Source organism: Capricornis sumatraensis, chromosome 2 (genome assembly GCF_032405125.1).
Source record: "Capricornis sumatraensis isolate serow.1 chromosome 2, serow.2, whole genome shotgun sequence".
Classification (NCBI taxonomy): Eukaryota; Metazoa; Chordata; class Mammalia; order Artiodactyla; family Bovidae; genus Capricornis; species Capricornis sumatraensis.
The window spans coordinates 207,168,659-207,192,468 of NC_091070.1; the positions used below are offsets into that span (position 1 = coordinate 207,168,659).

The following is a 23,810-nucleotide window of genomic DNA, read 5'->3' on the forward strand; positions in this document are numbered from 1 at the left end:
CTCTGCCAAATGGGTATAATGGTGCTTTTCTCCCTCCCAACACAAATGTATTTCAGACACATGCCTTGTGCCAGCCCTGCCCGGGTGGAAAATACAGAAATGTCTCAGACATGGTTGCCACTTTCATCCTCAGCAGGACAGGGAGGGAGACAGGGGAACATTTCAGCAAACACCCAGGACCCTCAAGAACAGTACAATGGTCACAGCAGCCGTCCTTGCTCTGGGAGACCGACGCTGGCTGGGAAGGACCCAGAGACAAGGCAGCAGGCTGAGCAGGAACTGGCCTGGCCTGGGGCGGATGAGGAGGCCCCGGGCTAAAGCAGGGAGGTGAGGGCACTGGGACGTGGGCTGGGGGACGTTGGGGAGGTGGGTAGGCCAGTGAGGGGCCCCGAGTCACAGGCCAAAGGCTCAGACTGCTCCCCAGGGATAAGGGATGCCACAGGGAGTTTCCTGGCCCAGAAAGAGGTGGTCACATTTGTGCTTTAGTGCGACCCTCGCTGCTGCATGGGGAATGTGGGGGGTGAGGCTGGAGGGACCCACTTCCTGCTCTTTGGCCCCAGGACACCTCAACGACCACCTCACTCCCTCCCTTACACCCAGGCTCCTCTTCCTCCGCAGGCCTCTCCCACCTCCACTGTCCCCCCAGAAAATCTCTTCTGCTCTCACGACTCGGAGACTCCAGACTTGCACCCACTGCCCCCAACTTCTCACCTCGGGTCCTGCAGGGCCTCACACATGGGGATGGAAGCAGAACCGCTGATTCCCTCCAATCCTTTTATCAACCCAGCACCTTCGCTGCCCCTTCCTCGTCCTGGGGGAGGGTCTCACCTGGAGGCCTGGGCTCCTGCCCTCTGCCTCCACCATCCACGTCTCACCCCACCAGGTGCCTGGTCCTCCTGCTGGGACCACAGCAGCTCCTCACTCCTCCCTGCCTCCTCCACCCTCGACCCCAGGTCTGTCCTCCTCCTGCAGCTGCCAGAGATGCTTCCAGAGAGTGCCCAGATCAGGCCCTGCTTCTCTGAAATCTACTCCAGCCCCTCAGTTTACTTGGGATTAAATCTACCACCTGCCGAGCCTGTGGGAGAGGCCCTGCCCCCCTCAACATCACCTCCGTCCTCCTCCCCTCCAAGCCACGGTCCTTGAGCCCACCCAGCTCACCCCAGCCTTCCCCTCCTCAGGGGACCCACCGTGTTGGCTGTGCTTTCTTCTCATGTTCACTGACAGCCTCCCCAGAGGGCAGCTGCTGCCTTGACAGCGCGGAGCACAGAGCTTGCTCCCTCCTGCTGACGGACAGCGCGGGGGCTGAGGGGCGGGGCTGCTGCAGAGCCAGGGGACCAGTCCCGGGAGGGGCAGCGCCGTCATCACCCTGTGCCCCCCTCACAGGGCAGAGAGAAGCCCACACACGGCTCATCACCCCGAGATTCTGCAAGGGAGGTGGCTCCTGGGGGAGGGGGTGTCCAGCAAACCCCACGTGACCACTGGGAAAGGAGGCATTACCGGGGGTCCAGGCTGCTTTCTTAACTCACTCACTCTCACTCTGGCAACACCTTGAACAGCCTCTAACTAGAGTGCCCAGGTCAACGTTCTAGAAATAAGCCTCAGCACACACACACACAAAAACCACTGCACTTAGCAATAAGCAGCCTCAACCATGTTCCTACTAGAAACTTCCAGCATTTAAAGTTACCCCAGACACCAGGGCATCAGAAGCCCTAAGATCTGTAGAAACACAAAGAGCAAGAGGGACCCGGAAGAAAAAGCAACAGGAGAGGACCGGGAGGGGAAGCCGAAGCCAGAAGAGCACAGGGCACGCCGTGACTCTCGGGCAGGAAGAGGACAGAACCTCCACGTGTGACTCAGCCCGACCCCCAGGCTGTGTGTCCCACAGGAGGCCAAACTCGGCAGTGAACGCGGTGCACATGTGTGACCTGGGGCACGGGTAGTCGCGTGGGATGCCCACCGGTCATGAATGTGCTGTGCCTCGACCACCAGCAGGCAGGCCCACCCCATGGATGTGAATGACCCCATGTGCACGTGGAGTGCACACGTGTGTATGTGTGCACACCAGTAGGCAAGAGCCTGCTGCACGCTGTTCAGGTGCATGGGACGCAGGGTCTCCATACAGAGTGGCCACACAGGGACCCGTCTCTGTCCGGCTGTGGGATTCCACTGCACGTGCAGGCAGGAAGGTTTTCACGTGAAGAAGGCTCCCTGACACAGCAGTCCACCGTCACCTCCTGCCTGCACGGCCCCCTCCCCAGGGCGAACCTCTCCCCCAGGTGTCCGGGCAGGAGGGCGCGGTACTGACCAGGGACTGCAGGATGGCGTGGTTGGTGGCGTTCATGCAGGAGTCCAGCGGGAAGGAGCACTCCCCTTCACAGTAATAGGCTGAGTAGCCTTGAGGGGCGATGACCCAGTCCTGGGGGGTAGTGGGAGAAGGTGAGTCCCATCCACGTGCCCTCCCAGCCCTTCATCCAGCACCTGTCACAGCATGACTCAGGGCTGCCCCCTCCCTCCCGCAGCCTCAGGACACCTCCCGGGGTAGAGTGCCCCCCGCTCCCAGGTCAGACATGCACCGTAGTCCCTCGGTGGACTGAGCTGGACACGAGCTCCGTCCCCTTCACGCGCCATCAGCGCGCAGCTGCGTCCTCCCCTGCCGCCCCCGGTCACAGCCCCGCCAGAGGCACTGCCCACCCTGGCCTCAGCTTTCCTGCTGCAGCTTTGACATTTTATGGCTGAGGACTGTCTCCATATTCATGGTTTTACACAACAGCACTTCTCCCTTTAGAGAACTTGGAAAACACAGAGGAAAATAAAGATAATCAAAGTTCTCCGTGGGTTTACCTCCCCTGGGACACACTTGCAGTCTCCAGGTGGGGAAGGTCGTTTAGGAAAGGAGAGTCGGGACTCACCAGCCAGCCCAGGTCCTGGAAGCTCACGTACAGCTCGTGCCGACGGCACACCTGCCGGCCGTGGGAGCCGTGGACGTCATCTGCAGGGACATGAGGGGCAAGGGCTTTACTGGACTGCTGTTCCCAGGGCGGGGGATGTCATGATGCACACATTTGCTGAATAATAAATGGTGGGAAACTAACCCATTTGGTCTCCTAAAGCCCATGTCTGCAGCTCTGCTGGTGCCATGACCCAGTTCAAGAACTTTCAATGGCTCCCTCTGGTTGCAGTCACCCCACGCTCAGTCCAGCCTCCCCTGACTCTCAGCCTGTGGGGTCCTGATAATCCAGGAAAAGCCCCGGGGGCCCTTGGCCATCCAGCAGCCTTTTCCCCAGAGTCACCCCGACCTCCCCCGCCTCTCTTGCCATGCCCATTCCACAGGACAAGTGCTCCCATTGAGGTCAAGCAAAGGCTGGTTCCCGTGAAGGAAAGGGCCCCTGGTGGCCTTGATCCTGCGGGGCTCGGCCTGGTGGGGTGACCTTCACACAAACGCCTGGACCCTGCAGGGCGCCCGGGGCAGCCCTGAGGGCTGCAGGGGCTCCTGGTTCTGACAGAGACCAGGGCGAGGCCTGCTGAGCCCCTGAGGGCAGAGACGGGACTTTGGGGGGGCGGGGGCAGCAAGGGTGGATGCTCAGAGCCCTGGAGACTGTGGGGCAGCCGCTCCGCAGGGGGCAGGGCAGAGGGTGTCAGGAAAGGCGGCGGGGTGACCGTGGGCCTGACCGCGCTGAGGCCAGAGGGGCTCCGTCCCCACTCCGTCCCCAGGCTCACCGAAGATCCCTGGCAGTCTGTTCGGGGGCGGCAGCTCGTTGGTCCTTTTCGGCGGCCTCCTCTTCAGGGGCCTCGCTGCCCGCGGGGCTCGGGCGGGGCCCGGGCCGGGGCTCGCCCTGAAAAAGGTGACCACGAAAGGCTGTTTGGAGCGCGGAGCCTGTCGCCCCAGCAGACCGGCCAGGCCAGGATCCACGCTGCGCCCTGAGATGGAGAGAGCAGAGAGGGGTCACTCGAGGGCGGGCGCTGCGCGGGGACACAGTGGGCACCTCTCTGGGCTGGCCAGGAGCTCGAGGCTGAGGCCTCAGGGACCCACTGGGCCTGGGTTTCCTCCTCTGAAGACCCGAGTCCCCAGTCCAGCCCCCGCCCGTCAACCTCCCTGCCCGCTCTTCCCCCTCCACCCCCCTGCCCGCTCTCCCCCCCACCCCCCTGCCCGCTCTCCCCCCCACCCCCCTGCCCGCTCTCCCCCCCACCCCCCTGCCCGCTCTCCCCCCCACCCCCCTGCCCGCTCTCCCCCCCCCACCCCCCTGCCCGCTCTCCCCCCCCACCCCCCTGCCCGCTCTCCCCCCCCACCCCCACCCCCCTGCCCGCTCTCCCCCCCCCGACCCCCCTGCCCTCTCTCCCCCCCCCACCCCCACCCCCCTGCCGGAGCGGGCGCGTCTGGGGTGGGGGCGGGGCCTCGCGAGCCCAGGGTCAGGATTAGTGACGATTGAGGGCGTCTCTGGCCATAACAGTGCTTTACAGCTGTCAGTCAGTTCACGTGAGGCTCTCGGCCGGTCTTCACGGTGACCCTGAACCCATCATTTCACTGAAAAACAGCCGCTCAGTGACGGCCCAGAGCCCCACTGCTGGGGACTCTCAGAACCAAGGTTCCCACCTCTGTCCTGGGGCTCGAGCTCCCACCCCATCCTTTCCGGGGATCAGTGTAGGAAGGGGCGGACTCAGCGCTTGCTCTTCTGAGCACCGCCCAAGAGCGGGCTGTTCACGTTCCCTGAAGCCCCCAAAGGAGACCCCAGGCTCAGCAGGCAGCGACACTTACCCCAAGTCGCAGAGTTTAAACACGTCCATCTAATCCCAGAGCCTAAGTTCTTGCCCCTTTATGTCCTTAGCCACCAGGTTTGTGGTTTAAAAAGGAGGAAAAAAAGAAAAGGCTTCGGGCAGAGACATGCTTGGGGCCTCAGTCTCAGAGCAGTGACACTTGTAAAAGTGGAATTTTATTCGTATCAGCGTAAAGCCTGAGGATGCAGGAAAAACGCACTGATTATCCCCGGAAAAGTCAACTCCACCAATAAAACTATATTCCTGTACCTCTTTGTATTCCCAATGACCTCTTTTTCTTTTTTTTTTTTTATCAAAGCAAGGTAATGACTGTACAAAAACTAGAAAAAAATATCACCCATAAATCCCTCCCCTACTCCAACACAACATTTTCATTTTCCTGGGATATTTTCATATGTTAATTTAAATCGTGAGCATAACAAAGAATTCTGTATTTACTCCCAACTTTTTTTCCACATTAACATTTTTCTCCATTGTTAAGTCTTAACTATGAACATTTCAAATGTCTTCCCTTGTGGCTCAGCTGGTAAAGAATCCATCTGCAATATGGGAGACCCAGATTTGATCCCTGGGTTAGGAAGATCCCTTGGAAAAGGGAAAAGCTACTCATTTCAGTATTCTTGCCTGGAGAATTCCATGGACTGTGTAGCCCATGGGGTCGCAAAGTGTCAGACACGACTGAATGACTTTCCTTACTTTCACTTTCTTGAGAAGATATAGCTTAATATTTAGATATTAGTTCATCTTTAGACATTTAGGTTATTTACTGGTTTCATCATAAAGATGAGAATATGATAGAATGTCTTCATTTCTTTCCTTGTGGTATTTTTAAAGGAAATATAACATAGTTATGTTAAAAACAGGCACATGACTACAGGTTATGTTTCCTAAAATACAGAACCTAGCGTTCCACTTCCATGTACATTTCACCCCAGTGTTGAAATAGTGATGCACAGCCATATATACACATGCAAGTATATGTATGTGTACACACATGTGCATTGATACAGTGAGTGTACATATATACACACACATAAAATATGTGTTCCATTAGTGAGTCTCATGATCCTCCACTGTACATTACAAGTCAAGGACATTGACTGCCCCAAGCACAGCCTGGCTCAAAGGTCAGTCCTTAAACATCTGTGGTTATCCCCAAGTCCAGGGGCCAGAGTTGACTGAACAACTAATCAACCAGAGACTAAACTTTGACCTATGACATCACCTGCCACTATATGCACTGGGCTCATCATCAGAGCTGCCACTCAGGAATGACCCTGCTGAGAAAGGAGCTGACACTGAAGGAGCCCAGGGAGAAGCCATTCGGGGAGTTTGGATCACGACAAGTGAGGGTCACAGGAAGAGCCGGCCCGTGAGGAGGCGAAGCCACAAGACACACAGCAGCCCCTCCCCAGAGGGAAGGGCCCCGAGGGCACCAGGAGGTGGCCAAGGAGTGACATAGGCAGGCTGATGGCTGTCATCCATGCAGCATTGGAGTGGAGCTCCAAGCCCAGCGGACATGTGGGGTGGCCTTGGCCCAGCAACCCTCCGGGCCTGTGTGTGCAGCGCCCTGTCCTGTGAGTCCCTGGAGAGCCCTGTCCATAGACAGGCCAGGGAGACCTTGTGTGACCCAAGGCTGGGACCACTGTAGGCTTCTCTTTGTGCAACTGTCTGGTATTGGGGTCTCCTGGGCGCAGAGAGGTGGGGTCAAAGGGCAGCCCTGGACTGTCCAGGTGGTGGTGCCCAGGCTGCCTGGCTCTGGCAGGACCCTTTCGAGAAAGCAGAGCGGACACTTCAGGAGCCTCTGGGGCCCAGAGTCCCCGCTCTAGACCTGAGCTGTGAGGGTGCCGGCAGGCATGCCGTCCCTTTGCAGGGGACAAGGATGTGTGGCCACGCCTGGAGATGAGGGCCACACTGTGGCCTTCCCTCCCCCACTGCAGGCCTGGATGAAGATGCTGCTCTTCTGGGCCAGGCGGGCCCCCGACATTTCCAGCCTCCCCCCATGTTTGGATCCTCCCCATCAGGGCCTGGATGTCATGGTAGCTCCCCTGCTCGTCCCATCCCTAGGGACTCATCCCTCTCCCCCTGGGCCAGGCCAAGGTCGCTCTCATCCCTCCCCAAGGCCTCTTTCTGCCCTGGGTGCCACCTGAGCCTCCCTGCAGCCCCTGCCCACCCTCAGCCTGCTGCCATGGATGGCACCCTCGTGCCGCGTGTTGAAAGGCAGTCCGGGTGCCTGGGGGCCTTGGAGGGAAGCCAGTTGTGGCCAGGAGCACGCCTGGGGGCCTGAGAGGGAACTAGCTGTGACCGGCCGCCTTTGTCCCGCGGGTTGTTTCCTCACCAGGAGAACTAGGAACTCAGCACTTCTCCTTCTTCCTACTGTTGAACTCTCACTCCTCTCCTTCTGGAAACCTCTGCCTGTCCTGGCTGCTGCTGGAAGACTTCTCCCGACACCCAGGGCAGTCAGGTCCTCGGCTCCAGAAGCCCCGGAAGGTGCTGCACCGTCCCCCCAGTGACGCCCATCCCCTGCCCGCCTGCTGACGGTCCCGATATCCCGTGGCTCTCGCTTTAGGCGCACTGTCTCCACTGCAGGATCTGGGCCTCCAGCCAGGGTGAGGCTCCAGGGAGGCCTCTCCGAAAGGCCTTCCTCTACCAGCTGGAGCTTTGTGTTCTTACCCACAAGCTCCTGTGCAACCCTAGGGCCACATTGAGAAAGTGTGAGCTCCACAGCAGGCTTGTGTTTGAACCCTACACACAAACACACTCACACTTATTTTTTTCTGTTTAGCTTGTGAGACTGTGGATTCAGGATGAAGTACCTCTCTGCCCCTCTCGGGTTTCAAAGGAATATGAACAAGAGGCTGGTTTAGGCTCTGTGACAGAGTGGAAGGGTATAGTGTCTGATCTTGGCAACATAGGAACACTATGATTTGCGATGAGAAAACCTACTGAAGTCCATCAGTCCGGTTTCTAGAATCCCTCCTACCTAAGTCACAGCCTTTGGCTACACACGGGCAGACTGTTTATTCAGAGGAGACTTCCCTGAGGAATGTTAGCACTCCCAATCTCTCCCCCTTCAGAGGCCCCTGTGACCAGTTTACTAGCTGCTTAGACAGTCTTCTTCCCTTCTAGAGACATCCATGTAGCTACAAGAAGGAGAAATGTGGGAGGCAGAGGAGGTGAGGCTACATGTAAAAGAGTGACAGAATGAAAGGCCCTAGAAAAAAAGTCAGAGGGCCAAAGGAAAAACATCTTTCATTCAGACAGCATTTCTCCTGATCACAAAAAAATTCACATTTACACAGATTTTCATGGTTCTAGTAAAACAGTGCCTTACTGTAGACTCTGGGTGTTGTTCTATAATAGGGGTAGGGCAGGCACAATCTAATCAGCCCTGCTCAGCCATTGGTCGGCACTGCAGGGGGCCCCATACCCAAGCGAGCAACTCAAGGAGCTACCATTAGTGATTCCACTAAGCCACTGGTCGGCACTAAAGTAGGCCCCGCTCATTCCCCTTCCTCTGTATAAAAGGAGCCCACATTCGGACTGGGACAAGATAGTTTTTTTTTTTTTTTTCTAAGACACTAGCTAGCCATCTTCTTGATCTGCTAGCTTTCTGATTAAAGTCGTTCTTCCTTGTCCCAACAACTTGTCTCCTAATTTATTGGCCTGAGCAGAACTAGCTTGGGCTCAGTAACAAATTTTGGTGAGCCAGCCAGGAGCCTTGATGCTTGCAGCTAGCTGGCCCCAGGTGGGGTATTTTCTGGTAAGGCCTTAGGAGCTCCTGGGGCCACTTGTCCTGAGGATCTTCCCTTCAAAATTCCCTGAAGTGGCCCTGGCTGCCCCAGTGCATGGCAGTTGGAGCAAGGAACTGACATTCAGGAGGCAACAGGTTCCCTATACCAGCTTCCCTGATAGCTCAGTTGATAAAGAATCCACTTTCAATGCAGGAGACCCTGGTTGAATTCCTGGGTCAGGACGATCCACTAGAAAAGGGATAGGCTACCCACTCCGGTATTCTTGGGGTTCCCTTGTGGTTCAGCTGGTAAAGAATCCGCCATCAATGCAGGAGACCTGGGTTCAATCCCTGGGTTGGGAAGATCCCCTGGGGAAGGGAAAGGCTATCCACTCCAGTATTCTGGCCTGGAGAATTCCATGGACTGTAAAGTCCATGAGGTCGCCAAGAGCTGGACACAACTGAGTGACTTTCACTTCACTTCATGTTAATTCCCAGGCACAGGGACCTGGTTTGGTGTCACCATTCAAGACCCAATAAGGCACCCAGTTTGGACTGGGAGCCACTTCTGGAACAGGGCAATTTTCTTTGTGCTGATATTCTGTGAGTGAGTGAAGTCACTCAGTCGTGTCCGACTCTTTGTGACGTCATGGACGGTAGCCTACCGGGCTCCTCTGTCCATAGGATTTTCCAGGCAAGAGTACTAGAGTGGGTTGCCATTTCCTTCTCCAGGAGATCTTCCCAACCCAGGGATCGAACCCAGGTCTCCCACATTGTAGGCAGATGCTTTACCATCTGAACCACCAGGGAAGAGCTCGCTGATATCCCGTAGGAGGCTTTAAAGCAGATGGCCAGCCAGCTGGGTTTCTATGGATGCACAAGCCATTCTCAACTTCAGATCTGTTTAATAGGAAAACCCAATAACCCTACATACTGAGAGGACCTCTTCCATATGACTGAACTTTTCACTTCTAGCTTTGCCACTCACTAGATGACACCACCCTTATGGCAGAAAGTGAAGAGGAACTAAAAAGCCTCTTGATGAAAGTGAAAGAGGAGAGTAAAACAGTTGGCTTAAAGCTCAACATTCAGAAAACTAAGATCATGGCATCTGGTCCCATCACTTCATGGCAAATAGATGGGGAAACAGTGGAAATAGTGTCAGACTTTATTTGGGGGGGCTCCAAAATCACTGCAGATGGTGACTGCAGCCATGAAATTAAAAGACGCTTACTCCTTGGAAGAAAAGTTATGACCAACCTAGATAGCATATTCAAAAGCAGAGACATTACTTTGCCAACTAAGGTCCGTCTAGTCAAGGCTATGGTTTTTCCAGTAGTCATGTATGGATGTGAGAGTTGGACTGTGAAGAAGGCTGAGCGCCAAAGAATTGATGCTTTTGAACTGTGTTGTTGGAGAAGACTTTTGAGAGTCCCTTGGACTGCAAGGAGATCCAGCCAGTCCATTCTGAAGGAGATCAGCCCTGGGATTTCTTTGGAAGGAATGATGCTAAAGCTGAAACTCTAGTACTCTGGCCACCTCACGCAAAGAGTTGACCCATTGGAAGTCTTTGATGCTGGGAGGGATTGGGGGCAGGAGGAGAAGGGGACAACAGAGGATGAGATGGCTGGATGGCATCACGGACTTGATGGACGTGAATCTGAGTGAATTCCGGGAGCTGGTGATGGACAGGGAGGCCTGGTGTGCTGCGATTCATGGGGTCACAAAGAGTCGGACACGACTGAGCGACTGAACTGAACTGAACTGATTCTTCCTGGGCAGGCATTCATACGCTTATGAATATGGTGCTTGCTGGGGATGAAAGAAGGATAGTCTTTGACAAGGTTAGAGGGGAAGCAAACCAGCTTCATCTAGCAGATCCAGATGGAATTCCAGAAGCAAACCTGGCAGTCCTTATTGCTGAGACCAACTGGGACCCTAATAATGGAGACATGCCTCTCCTACAGCATTATAGGAAGTGCAGGTCTTTGAAAGATGAGACAAAAGACTTAAACAAAATTCAAGAGACAACCAAAACTCAGTGAGGATCCATCAGAGTCTTTAGAAAGAATTTATCAAGCTTATAGGCACAATACTGGTGCAGATCCTGAGGCCTCTGAAAATATGAGAATGGTAAATAGGACCTTCATTGGGCAAAGCGCCCAGATATAAGAAGAAAATTACAAAAGTCAGATGGTGCCTTTGGAATGAGCCCTTCTCAATTGATAGCTGTTGCTTTTAAGGTGTTCAACAACAGGGGACAGGTCAGAGGAAGAAGATGCAAGACAGAACACAATTTTCTGGCCACAGCGTTGGATTCCTGGAAAGCAAGTACCCAGAAGAGAAGTGAGCCCACACAGGGAGGAATCAATGTGCTTACTGTAAAAAGGAAGGGCACAGAAGGAGTGCCCTAGGCTAAAGAGTAAACCAATGAAAGAAAGACAGGAGCCTCCCATCTGGTAGAAAGAGAGGAACACTCTGATGATGAATGAAGAGGCCTGGGGGCTCCCTTAGACTTGAGGTGTCCAATGCCAATTTCCCCGCAGAGTCCCAGGTAACTTTGACAGTGAGGGACAAGTTGATTGACTTTCTGATTGGTAGACACCAAGGTGACACAGAAAACATCTCAGTCCATCCTGGTCACAAGAGTTTCTGGAAAAGTACAAAATTATTCTTTCTTACAAACCTCTAGAATGCCAGTTAGGTGACCTCATCCTGAAACACAGTTTCTTATATATGACAGTGTGTCCAGTCTTTTGGGTTGAGATCTAGTTTGTAAATTAAATGCTCAAGCAACTTTTTTTGTCAAAGTAGCTTGACATCAGGGGCCCACCAGAGCATGCTGTAAGCTACAGATGGCACTCATGGATACCCCAGAAAAGGTGACAGAGCTCTTCCCCACCGCTTCTGCCCTTGAGGTCTAAAAAAAGGTAAGGCTAGAAATATGGGCTGATGGCACCCCAGGGAAGGGCAAAAATGCATGGCTAATACATGTCCCATTAAAAAGGGACACTGGGACACCTAACTTAAAACAATACTCTCTGAGGCAAGAGACCCAAAAGGGAGTTCAGCTAATTCTTGAAAAAATTCCTAAAACAGGACTGACTAAACATTGCAGGTCCCCAAATAACACCCCAACCGCCCAATCAAAAAGCCAAACTTGGACTTTCCGGGTGGTGCAGTGGGTAAGAATCCGCCTGCCAATGCAGGGGACACGGGTTCAATCCCTGGTCCTGGAAGATTCCACATGCCGGGGAGCACCTAAGCCCGTGAGGCACAGCTCCTGAGACTGAGTGCTGAAACTACCGAGGCCCCTGAGCCCAGAGTGTGTGCTATGCAACAAGAGAAGTGACGGCAGTGAGAAGCCCTTGCATCGCAACAGAAGAGTAGCTCCTGCCAGCTGCAACTAGAGAAAAAAGCGCAATAAGGAAGACCCAGAGCAGCCAAAAATGAAGATAAATAAAAAATTTTAAATGCCAAACTCAACATAGTATCACTTCGTCCAAGACTCAAGGGCTATTAATGAAATAGTTCAAGATTTGCACTCTGTGGTACCTAATCCATTGTTGTTGCTTATTTGCTAAGTCATGTCCAGCTCCTTTGCAACCCATGGACTGCAGACCACCATGCCCCTTTGTGCATGAGATTTCCTAGGCAAGAAGACTGGAGTGGGTTGCCATTTCCTTCTCCGGGGCATCTTCCTGACCCAGGGATCAAACCCATATCTCTTGTATTGGTAGGTGGATTCTTTACCACCGATCAACCTGGGAAGCCCAACATAATCCACACTGGTCAGAACTCTTCTGGGAGAAAATAACTTGTTCTTAGTTTTGGACTTGAAAGATGGCTTTTTTCTGCATCCCTATTGCAGAAGAACCACAGCAGCTGTTTGCTTTTGAATGGCAGGACCCAGAAACACAGAGAGTCCAATAGTATTCTTGGACAGTCCTGCCTCGAGGACTTAAGAACTCTTCCACCTTGTTCGGAGATGTTAGTTAAGGACCTGAGAAACTTAATATTGGATGAAAAACTCTTATTCCAATATATGGGCAATATGCTTTTAGCAAGACTTACACATGATAAGTGTCTACAAAATACCATAAGAACCCTGAATTATTTGGCCGATTGTGGATATAAGGTCTCCCAGGAAAAGGCCCAAGCACGTGAGCAATAAGTCACGTATCTGAGTTTTGTCCTGTCCCATGGACATTTTGCCTGCAGGTAATCACAGGCTTGGGAACACCCAAGAGTCACAGACAACTCAGGGGGTTTCTGGGAATTGCAGTGTTCTGTTGGATTTGGATCCTGAACTATGGGTTCATAGTAAAGACCCTCTATGAAGCTTTAAAGGAACATGATTTTGAGCCCCTTGCTTGGACTATGGAGTGCAAAAATACATAAATGGGGCCTAACCACAAAGGACCATCCAGTGAGCCACTCAAAATTGCATGATTTATGTGAAAAATAACCCCAAGACTGCTGTCAGACCTCCCCAGATAGGGACTCAACACGAGGAGCCCGCCCCACTGAGGTCTGGCAAACAGACTTCACTCAAACGCTTTGAGTCACAGGAAATTTCAGATGCTTGCTAGTATTTGTGTACACTTTTTCAGGGTATGTGGAGGCATATCCCACCAGGAAAGAAAAAGCCTCTGAAATGCTTAAGGTTCTCCTTAAGGAAAGATAAAGTGTAAGTTGCTCAGTTGTGTCCAACTCTTTGCGACCCCATGGACTGTAGCCGGCCAGGCTCCTCTGTCCATGGAATTCTCTAGGCCAGAATCCTGGAGTGGGTAGCTGTTCCCTTCTCCAGGGGAATCTTCCCAACCCAGGGATCAAACCCAAAATCTGATCCATAAGGGAAACCCTCCTTAAGGAAATAACCTCCCAATTCAGACTGCTTCACTCCCTTCAAAGTGATGACAGGCCTGCTTTTGTCTCTAGCAAAACCCAACAAGTGTCTAAGGCACTGCAAATTACTTGGAAGCTACATTCATCCTGGAGAACACAATCAGCAGAAAAAAAAAACAAGAAAATGAACCACACATTAAAAAGGAACATTGCTAAAATATGTGAAGAGACTAATTTAATTTGGGATACAGCCTTGCCAGTTGCCCTGCTACTAGTCAGAGTGGCTCCCAGAAGTAGGCTTAATTAAGCCTGTCTGAAATATTGTATCATTGTGGTCATTCCAGATGTCTGCCCGGGCAGGAGAATCTATAAATGCCTGAAAGATCTAGCAGTTGCCAATTATGTGAAAACTCTGGGCACTATACTAATCTCTGTTCATGAGTTTGCTTCCAGCAGGTCTGACTATCCACCTGAGGTAGCCTCGCATCCTTTCACATCTGGAGACCAAGAGAGTTTTCTCTCATTACCAACCCAGAGAGAATAAGGGCCTGAGCATCAGCTGATTGCAAGTGCACAGGCCCACATGTGATCCTTACCATGCATTCACCTGTCAGTTTAGCTGGAGTAAAGCCATGGATTCATCACACTTGGGTTAAGATAGCTCCATAGTCATCAGAAAATGACCCAGCTCTTGGGACTTCCCTTGTGGTCCTATGGCTAAGACTCTATGCTCCCACTGCAGGGGGCCTGGGTTCCATCCCTGGTCAGGGTACTGGGTCCTATGTACCACCAAATAAATATTTTAAAAAGGGAGAAAATGACCCAACTCCTGAGAGACCTAGAGAGCAACGGGTTTGGGAACCCTTAGAAGATTTAAGGTTACTCTTTGAAAAGGGTAAATACTGAGATTAAAATTTCATGGTAGGTACTTCCCTGGTTGGTGGTCCAGTGGTTAAGAATCTGCCTTCCAATACAGAGGATGTGGGGTCAATCCCTGGGAACCTAGATCTCACATGCTGTGGGGCAAATAAGCCTGGCACGCCACAACTACTGATGCCATGCAGTACAGCTAGAGAGAAATCTGTGAACCTGTGTGCCACAACGGGAGATTCTGCAGGCCACGACAAAGTCCTATGTGCCGCAACTAAGACCTGATGCAGCCCCAAATAAAAAATATTTCAACTTTCATAGAAGGATTTCATTATGTTCAAAGAGTTGTAGATAAAGAATTGTAGTGCTTACTAAAATTTTAAGGAATAGTCTCAAGATAAAGAATTGTAGTGCTTAATAAAATTTTAACGAATATTCTCAACCCAAAGCTGATCAATTCCATTTCAGAATCATCCCCTCATCGCCCCTATTCAACAGGAAGTAGTCAGAAAGATCCTCGTCCCTTTTTACCACAAGACTGTGAAATGGACATTGACAGCGGGGAACAGGGGCGGGACAGGCACAACCTATAGCAGACTTGCTCAGCCATTGGTCGGCATTGCAGTGTGTCCCTCTTCCAAGACCCTCCCCTAAGTGAACTATTGCAACAAGCAACTGTTGGTGGTTCCAGCAAGCCATTGGTTGGCATTGCCGGTAGTCCTCTCCCCCTCCTCTGCATAAAAGGGGCCCAAATTGGGACTGGGACAAGATGGTTTTTTTGATACGCTAGTTTCCCATTTTCTCGGCCTGCTAGCTTTCTTATTAAAGTCATTCTTCCTTGCCCCTAAAACTTGTCTCTGGATTGGTTGATCCATCAAGCAGTGAGCAGAGAGAACTTGTGCTCCGTAACAGTTTCTCCTCCATTACTTTCCCCTACATTTCAGGATCCATTTATGACAGCAGACACTTCAATGAAACCCTTACTGTGGGATCATCTCAAGCGGCAAAGAATTTAAGATAAATATTGTACTAGAGCAGTGAGGTCAGCCTCTAACTTGCAGCCATTGCTGCTTCTCATTACTCCGCATCCTGTTACCAAGCAACGGGTCCAGCTCAGCCATTGGTCGGTGCCTCGGTGGGCCTCCCCCATAAACAACCAACTATCAATGAGTGACCATTACTGGTCCTGCTCAGTCATTGGTTGGTGCCATAACAGGCCCCGCAAGCTGCTGCTGCTGCTCCTCCTGCTGCTGCTAAATCGCTTCAGCCGTGTCCGACTCTGTGCGACCCCATAGACGGCAGCCCACCAGGCTTCTCCATCCTGGATGGAGACCCCACATTTCCTTCTCCAATACATGCATGCATGCTTAGTTGCTTCAGTCGTGTCCGACTCTATGCAACCCTATGGACAGCAGCCCACCAGGCTCCTCTGTCCACAGGATTCTCTAGGCAAGAATACTGGAGTGGGTTGCCATTTCCTTCTCCAATGGGCCCTGCCTACAAGCCTCTAATTGTCAAGAAAGGACAGTTAATGAAGGGATTCAGAAAACAGTGGAGTGATGGTCATGAGGTGGAGAGGGGGGTAACAGGGGGATCCTGGCTTTCTCCAGGAAGCCCTCCAGCTCACCCAGGCTTGAGCCAGCACGTGAGCCGGGGTGCCCAGGGAACAGACTGAGGGCTGTATCCTGCTGGGCTCCAGAGCCGTCATCAAGGCCATCCACTAGCCTTGGCCCAGGCCTCGAGGCAGTGGTGATCTTCTCCCCAATCCTTGTCTCTGTGGCCAGACCGCAGCGGCAGTCTGCCTGGGTTGCAGTTTGTGGGACCTGATCTCCCCCCTCTTTGGGTGGCCTGAGGAGCCTGAGAGCTGATTGGGTTGGGTGCCTGGCTCCTTCAGTGATGATAGCTGGGCAGAGTCTGGGAACCTGGCCTTGAGGGCACTGCCAACTGAAAGCTGCATCCTCTTAGCCAGGACTGAGACCTTGGCGGGTGAAAGTTGTGCCCTGGGACCTTTCCCTTTCTTGTCAGGCAGAGAATTTGATAGAGGCTTACAATGGCAACCCACTCCAGTATTCTTGCCTAGAGAAACCCATGGACGGAGGAGCTTGGTGGGCTACAGTCCCCGGGTCACAAAGAGTCGGACACGACTGAGCGACTTCACTTTCACTTACAGGAACATCCTTACCTGACAATGACCTGACTTCAAGAGCAAAGGATCAGTCACCAAGCAGTTTGTAACAACTAACCAGGACCCTTTCTCGCCTTGCCTATAAAAGGGCTTTGCTGAAAGTTTTTAGGGTTCTTAGCGCATGAGCATTGCATCTCCTTGCATGGCCCTGTAATAAACTTTTCTTTGTTCCAAACTCCAATGTTTTAGTATTGTTTGGCCTCACTGTGCATCAGGCATAGGACTTGCATTTTCAGTAACAATATCACAGACAGTGAGGAGGGTGACGGAAACAGCTTTCTCAGAACTCACAGGACATACAAGGCAGTGTCTGTTTTCCTTTCATTTTTAATTAAAGGCATGTCTCTCCTGAGAGAACCTAGGCTATCCAGGGGCAGGCAGCCTGGGATGACAGGACAAAGCCAGCAGGATGCTGGTGAAATGTACAAATGTGACTGTGGCTTCCTTGGAATGCAGTCCTGGGAGGTGAAGGCAGAAGCACACACTCTGGGACCGAGGTTCACTCTCGGGCTACATTTTGACCTGCTGCATGGGTCTGAGGTTTGGGGAGACGGCAAAGGGGCACCCCGTGCTCTTTTTGATGTCCTCCACTGTGAGGCCATCCCAGAGCTCAATCAGGGTCAGTCCTGTCTTCTTGTGCACGTCAAACACGGCCTTCTCGGTGATGATTCGGTCCACGCACCGCTTCCCAGTCAGCGGCATGGTGCACTTCTCCACGATCTTGGCCTCACTGGCCTTCCCAGTGCTGCATGGTGACCACCACTCGCGTCTTAGAACTGGACACCAGATCCATCGCACCCCCCATGCCTTTCACCTTCTTGCCGGGTATCATCCAGTTAGCCAGGTCACCATGTTTGGAAACCTGCATGGCTCCCAGCAAGGTCAGGTTGATGTGTCCCCCTCGAATCATGGCAAATGATTCATCACTGGAGAAAAAAGAGCCCCCGGGAAGAAGGGTGACTGTCTGCTTGCCCGCGTCCACCTCCTCTTTTAATGGAAAGGGACCCAAGCCCAAGATCCCGTTCTCACTGTGAAGGTGCACGGTGATGTTGGGGCTGATGTAGTTGGGGGCCAGGAGAGGGATGCCGATGCCCAGATTGGCGTACATGCCGTCCTCAAATTCAAGAGCTGCCCACTTGATGATCCGTGTCCTTATGTTATCTGAAGACGTGCATATTTCATCATCCTCTTTCCGGACGGTTAAGCGCTCAATTCTTTTCTCGTATTTTTCCCCCTGTATTATGCGATCTACATAAATGTTAGGAACATGGATGTCTTCTGGGGCAAAGGACGCCACGTCCACAATTTCTTCAACCTCCACCACGGAGGTTCTGGCGGCTTTGCACATGGGCACGTTGAAGTTCCTGGCGCTGGCCCTATAAGATGACATTTCCTGCCCAGTCGGCCTTCCACCCTTTCACCAAAGCAAAATCAGCCGTGATGGCATGCTCCAGCAGGTAGTGCTGCCCATGGAACTCCCTCACCTCCCTGGGCTGGCTGAGGATGGCGATGTGGCCATCTGGTAAGTACCTGATGGGTGCGCCTCCCTCCTGGACCAAGGTCCCGTAGGCCGTGGGGGTGTAGAAGGCGGGCACACCGGCGCCCCCTGCGCGGATGCGCTCGGCCAGGGTATCCTGGGGCGTGATCTCCAGCTCCAGCTCACCCGCCAGGTACTGCTGCTCACAGAGCGAGTTCTCCCCCAGGTAGGAGCAGACGATTCGGGTGATCTGCTTGGTCCCCAGTAAAAGGCCGAGACCGAAGCTCTCCACCCCCACGTTGCTGCTGACCACAGTCAAGTCCTTCACGCGGGTCTTCAGCAGCGCCCCTATCAGGTTCTCTGGGATCCCGCAGAGCCCGAAGCCCCCGATCATGATCCTCGAGCCATCAGTGATGTCTTCCACGGCCTTCACCGGGTCCGTGTAGAACCTGGCGCGCGCGCGGGCGCTGCAGGCGAAGCCGCACGCGCCACCCTTCGCCAGCGCGCGCCCCGAGCGGCCGGCGGGGACCCGGCGCCCGAGCGCCGACGCCAGGAGCCGCAGGGCCGCCATCGGCCGCTCCGCTCCGGCTCGGGCTCCGGGCCCGGCGGGGACAGGAGGCAACCGCGCGTCCCCGCCCGCGCGTCACACAGCAGGGGGCGCCCAGCCGTGATGCGCCCGCCCGGCTGGTTCCCGCCGCTCCGCTCCGTCTCCGCGCTCCGAGGGCCCGAGGGGCTGAGCTTCCCGGGCCGCGAAGGCGGGAGGCGGGACCGCCTGGATCGTCTGGAGGACCAGAGGGATCCCGGGCCTGACGCTCGGAGACCCCGAGGCGACGTCCCTCCCGGGAAGCCTGGGCGCCGGCCTCCTGCCCTCTCCATCGTCACCCTTCCTCCCAGGCGCGCTACTCCCGTCGCCCCCACCCCCCAAAATTCCACCCCCGGGGCACGGGCTCCAACACCTGTGTCCCCAGCGCTCCCGGTCCTGCAACATTTCCACGGACGTCAAGCCGGGCCTCAACGACAGCCCCGCCGAAGGAGACCTCTTGCCTTCCTGCCTCAAACCTGCTCCTCCTCTGTTTGTCCCCACCTCGGGCAAGAACACCACCAAACCTGTTACAAAGAGCCACTGGGCAAAACCAATACAGTATTGTAAAGTAAAATAAAGTAAAAATAAAAATTAATAAATTAAAAAATAAATGAATAAATAAAAGAGCCGCTGGCTCAGTCCTGTCACCGGCGCCTCCTCCAAGCACCCTCCTCCGTTCCCTGGACAAGCTCCCCCAACCCCAGCTCCCACCTCCACCCTGCGGGGCTCTGGTGCCTCTCTGACTTCGCTCTTGTCCCCCACAGTCTACTCTCCCCACTAATCAGGGGATATTTATTTTGTACATAAGATAAATGGACTTTTCATTTTACAATAGTTGAGATTCAGAGAAAATACTCTAAGATTATACAGAGTTCTCACATGCTCAGACCCAGTTTCACCTGGAAAGTACATTTAAATGACTGTGGTACCGCTGTTACAACTAATGAACCAATATTGGTGTCTTATTATTTACTAAACACCATGACTGACTCAGATTTAATTCATTTCTCAGTGTCTTTTTTCCTGTAGAATGTACTTCAGTTTTAGGTTGTCTGGTGTTTTTCTCATGGTGAGACTGGGGTTCTGGGTTTCGAGGATGAAGACCACGGAGGTGAAGTGTTCTCATCTTGTCAGATCAAGGGTGTCTGGGAGCTACATGAGATGTTCATGGGAGCCCAAGTACCTGGCTGAGGGGGTGCCACTCAGGTTTCCCCCTAAAGTTACTACCTTGGCCTGTGCACACTTTGGAAGGAAGTCACTAACTGTAGCCCACACTGAAGGAAGGGGAGAGGCTACACCCCCGTGCGGGGGAGCGTCTCGGAGGGTTGTTTTATAAAAAAGCTGAATCAGATCCTGCCAGCCTCCACTTCTCTTAAAAAAAATAACACTGATTTCATACTTTATATTTTGGTCACTTCTCTCAATCTCCTCACAGTCGCTCCCTGGGTCTCTGTGCTCTAGCCACAGCGGCCCCTTGCTGCACCTCAGACACACCAACGTGGGCCCACCTGCAGGGTTTCTAGTCCCACTTCCGGGATAAAAGAGGCTCTCCCCCAAACACCGGCTGAATGAATGAATGAAGGCACGAATCCTCATTTTACAGGTGAGGAAACTGAGGCCTGGAAACGCAAGCAACCTGCCCTACTGCTGTCCCGTACTGAGGAACCCTGGCCCTCTACCCACTGAGTCCCCTCGACTGAGAAAGGCCAGCCCTCCGGGGCCAAATGAGGGGGCTCCAGCTGTGTCTGCTGCCAGCAGCTTCCTTGGAGGAGCCCCAGGGGAAGGTTCGATGCTGACCCCTGTCTTACCATCATCTGTTTCCACATAGAGGCGGAGTCCCAGGTCCTTGGTACGGTTCAAGAGCCAGCGGTCACTGGCTGCTGTCACGTCCAACACCAGCCAGCCCTCGTCCCCAGATCGGAGCGTCTGAAGATCCAAAAAGAACAAGTCAGACTCCCTGTGGACACGAAAGAACAATTAACCGAGGGCCAGCACGGCTGCCTTTGTGTTTCCAGTGCCCGCCGGGGGACCATTACTGGGGCATCCACCCGCCTGGCTCTGGCCTGGGTGCCTTTCAGGCCTTATCTCACTGTCTACAAAGGTGTTACGGAGCCTGTGTACAGATGGGGAAATTGAGGCTCAGGAGTTCGGTGACCCATCCATGGTCCCACAGCCAAGACAGCTGGGGACTTGAATCCAGGACTGATGCTGGCCTGTCCCCACAGTGAGACGAGGCCTTGGGCCAAACATCTTTCTTCTCTGAGGGTGGGCTGCCCAGGAAGCTCCCCTTCTGTCTTCTGGGAAATGCACCCCAGGGCTGGGCCAGACACTCTGACAGAGATTTGAGCAGGTGTATGGGGGGGTGTGGTGTGGGGCAAGCACCTGTTGGACTGCTCCAGGACCACCTCAAACATGCTGATGTGGAGCGTCTGGTTGAGCGGGTGGGTGCTGGGCAGCTTGTAAATCCGGAACTCCGTGGCCGTGACAGCCTCCCCGGCCGGGATCTGGGTCAGGTCAAAGTGGAACTCCTTCCAGTGGGGCTCCTGGTGGCCCAGGGCAGGGTCACGCTCCACTGCAAGACAGAGCGGGGCTGGCGGTCACTCGAGGTTCGGGCTCCGGCTCCAGGGTGGGAGGCGGGGGCCTGGGCAGTCTGGCAGGACTGACTCCCTCGAGAACAGGCTTGTCCCAGCTCTGCCTCCTGGGTGCTCAGAGGGCTCCGAGAGCTGTGTGGTGAGATGCCTGGCTCAGCACCCGGCATGTGGCAGTGCCACGTGGCAGTGCCACAGGGCAGAGTCCACGTCTGGCCCCCGAGCCCTAAACTCAGCCTGCCCTGCTCACATCCTACTAGACCCACAGATGGGGTACAGGACAGGTCCCTCCTCTGGGGAGACAGACTCAGACCCAAGGCTGAAAAGAGACATAGCTGAATGCATTTGAGTGGGACGAGGGCTCCCAGAGCCTGCTGGTGTCTGGATGGCCGGTGAGGGGAGATTGGGTGTGTAGCTGACTTTGGAACTGGGCCTTGGGGTGAGAGTGGATGTGCCATGATGTCAAGGGAGAAGAAACCACAGAGGCAGGAACCAGCGTTAATAAAGGTCTAGAGCCGAGGGACAATGGCACCAGCAGGGAGAGACAGTAAGAACACCCAGCAAAGGGGGACAGGAACAAGAGGAAAGAGGGAGGGGGGTCTGAGGGAAAGGACCAGGAAGAGGCATGGTAGGGGAATAGCTCCTGGAAATGCTGGCTGGGGAAGTTGTAGGGTCCCATGGCGTGGTCTGAGGGGGCTTCCTGGAGGAGGTGACACCTGAACTGGCCTTGAAGGCCAGGATGGAGTCTTGGTGGGTGGAGAAGGTGGGAGGACAGGTTTTCTAGGCAGAGGGGACCTCTACGCACAGGTGTGCAGAGCTGGGGCTCGTGGTGTGAGTCTGGCTGTGGTCCAGCTGCAAGGGCTGGAATCCTGGCCTCGGAGCGTGGGCTGTGCTCTGACCAGTGGAGGGCCAGGGTTCTGGGCAGCAGGGGGTCGTGGTCTGAGGGTGGAAGCTATGTGCGGAGGCGAGGGTAAAGCCCAGACTGCAGGGACCCGAGGCAGGCTGGTGGCGAGGATGCTCTCAGTCTGGGCAAGAGACCGCAGGAGTGGAGTAAACCCCACATTTCCCCAGCTGCCGGAAATGCCCAGGACAGTATATTTAGGGCATCTCACTTTAGCCTCCTGTCACTTTCAAACACTAAAAATCTGTGTTTCCACAAAGCAGGGGTAGGAGCCACCCCAAGTCTTCCCCTAAAACCAACACTGAGATTTTAATTACATGTTTGTGAGTCTTTTTAAAAATTCTCTCTCTGGCTACTGGACTCAGTGACCACAAGCCTCCAGGCTGGTGGTGGAGGCGGATGTGGGAGCACTTCCTGTCCTCGCGGTGGGGACCTGGCCCAGGGGTGGGCAAACAGCTGCGCTGGGCGGGGCCAGTGGACACACGCGTTTGGGAAGGAGATGGGCTTTTCATCCCCAGACCAGGGAGGAGGGAACGGAACGCCCATCGTCTGACGGGGGCTGGACCCGCAGCAAATGCCCACCCACCAGCCAGGCTGCTTCGTGGGCAGCATGACAAGGGCAGATCCAGGTCCTCCCACACAGGCAGGGCGTGGAGGGCAGGGTTCTGAACCTTCACTGAGTGATGCTCGCCATGAATATCACCACACGAGTCCCCTCCTGCCTACAGACACACACACACAAAGCTTTGGGGACAATTTCCGTGGATTAGGTAACTGCAGAGACCACCTCTGTCATGTGGCTATGGAAGCAGCCCTGATCTGCAGGGTGAATAGGTCCAGGCTGTTGGCTGTTCCAGGGAGTGACCCCAAGAATGAAAAAGGGTCGCCCAGCCATGCCCTGTACCGGACCCCTCTCAAAGCATCCTTAAGTGTATCTGCCCCCAAGGCAAAGAGGGGGCTGACAGGTGGGTCCCTGGGAACCTGTCTGCAGGCCTAACACTGACTCACGTTGGATCCAGGACTGAGGGAATAACCACGAACCTGCCAGCTCCGAGGGCACCAAGCTCTGTGGCCTCCCTCCCTTGCTGACCTGGGGCCCACATGTGCTGGGTCCAGAGAGCCCTGTTCCCCTGGACTGACCTCAGCTCCCAGCTTCTGAGCTGTGGGTGTGTGAAAGCGATGCCCACCCAACCCCCACCCCATAGTTCCCGCACAGGAAACTGCCTGTCCCAGCTGTTCCAGGCAAGCAGTAGTGGTGGGACATTTTAAGAAAATGATTTTCATCAGAAATGGATAAAACTTCTGAGATGAGGCCATAAACCAGACATTACTGTCACTAGCCGAAGGAGAGCCCTCCCCTCATCCCCGGCTGCCCTGCCCCACTTTCTTTGCTGGAACCTGTGGATGTATGGTTTTTCAGCAGTGGCTTCTGTGGATTAGGGAAGATGGTTCTCAGATGCCGGTGTTAAGGAGCAGGATTTATTGAGACTGGGATGTTCCATATGGTAGTTCCCGGGCTGGCTGCTCCTGCTCTAGCCACTAAAACAGCACTGAGCGGGGTAGATGCCCTGATCTCCAACTGGGGCTTTTGGTCTTAGCCCTGACTCTGTAGTAACCAGGTACTTCCTGTGGGTGGCCTCAGTCTGCTCATCTGGGAAGTGGCGGGGATGTCCTAGGATCCTTTCCACACAGGGCTGTGAAAGGGCTTTGTAAAGGCAGGGATCATGGGATAGTAGCGATGGCCATTCCTTAGGAGGTGGGAGGGGTGTTGACCCCTAATTTCCTCACCTAACAGACATAACAAAGTAAGAACATCCTGCCAGCACCAATGGGGGTTTCATGTGTGACT

The 23,810-nt window shown here is 54.0% G+C and overlaps 2 protein-coding genes across 2 annotated transcripts in view; both read right to left on the minus strand.

Moving 5' to 3' along the window:
• LOC138072704 (bone morphogenetic protein 8B-like) overlaps positions 1-23,810 on the minus strand; it is a 38,541-nt gene that overhangs the window by 1,881 nt on the left and 12,850 nt on the right. The window contains exons 2-6 of the mRNA XM_068963796.1: positions 20,855-21,044; positions 20,281-20,429; positions 3,721-3,921; positions 2,913-2,992; positions 2,309-2,419 (exon numbers count right to left, since the gene is read on the minus strand). Of these exons, the coding sequence (XP_068819897.1) occupies positions 2,309-2,419; positions 2,913-2,992; positions 3,721-3,921; positions 20,281-20,429; positions 20,855-21,044 (731 nt within the window). The remainder of the gene's footprint in view (positions 1-2,308; positions 2,420-2,912; positions 2,993-3,720; positions 3,922-20,280; positions 20,430-20,854; positions 21,045-23,810) is intronic.
• On the minus strand, positions 16,923-18,460 carry LOC138072703 (succinyl-CoA:3-ketoacid coenzyme A transferase 2, mitochondrial-like). Its single transcript, XM_068963794.1, is given in 3 exon segments — positions 16,923-17,154; positions 17,156-17,793; positions 17,795-18,460. Coding segments are annotated over 3 exon segments (1,536 nt in total).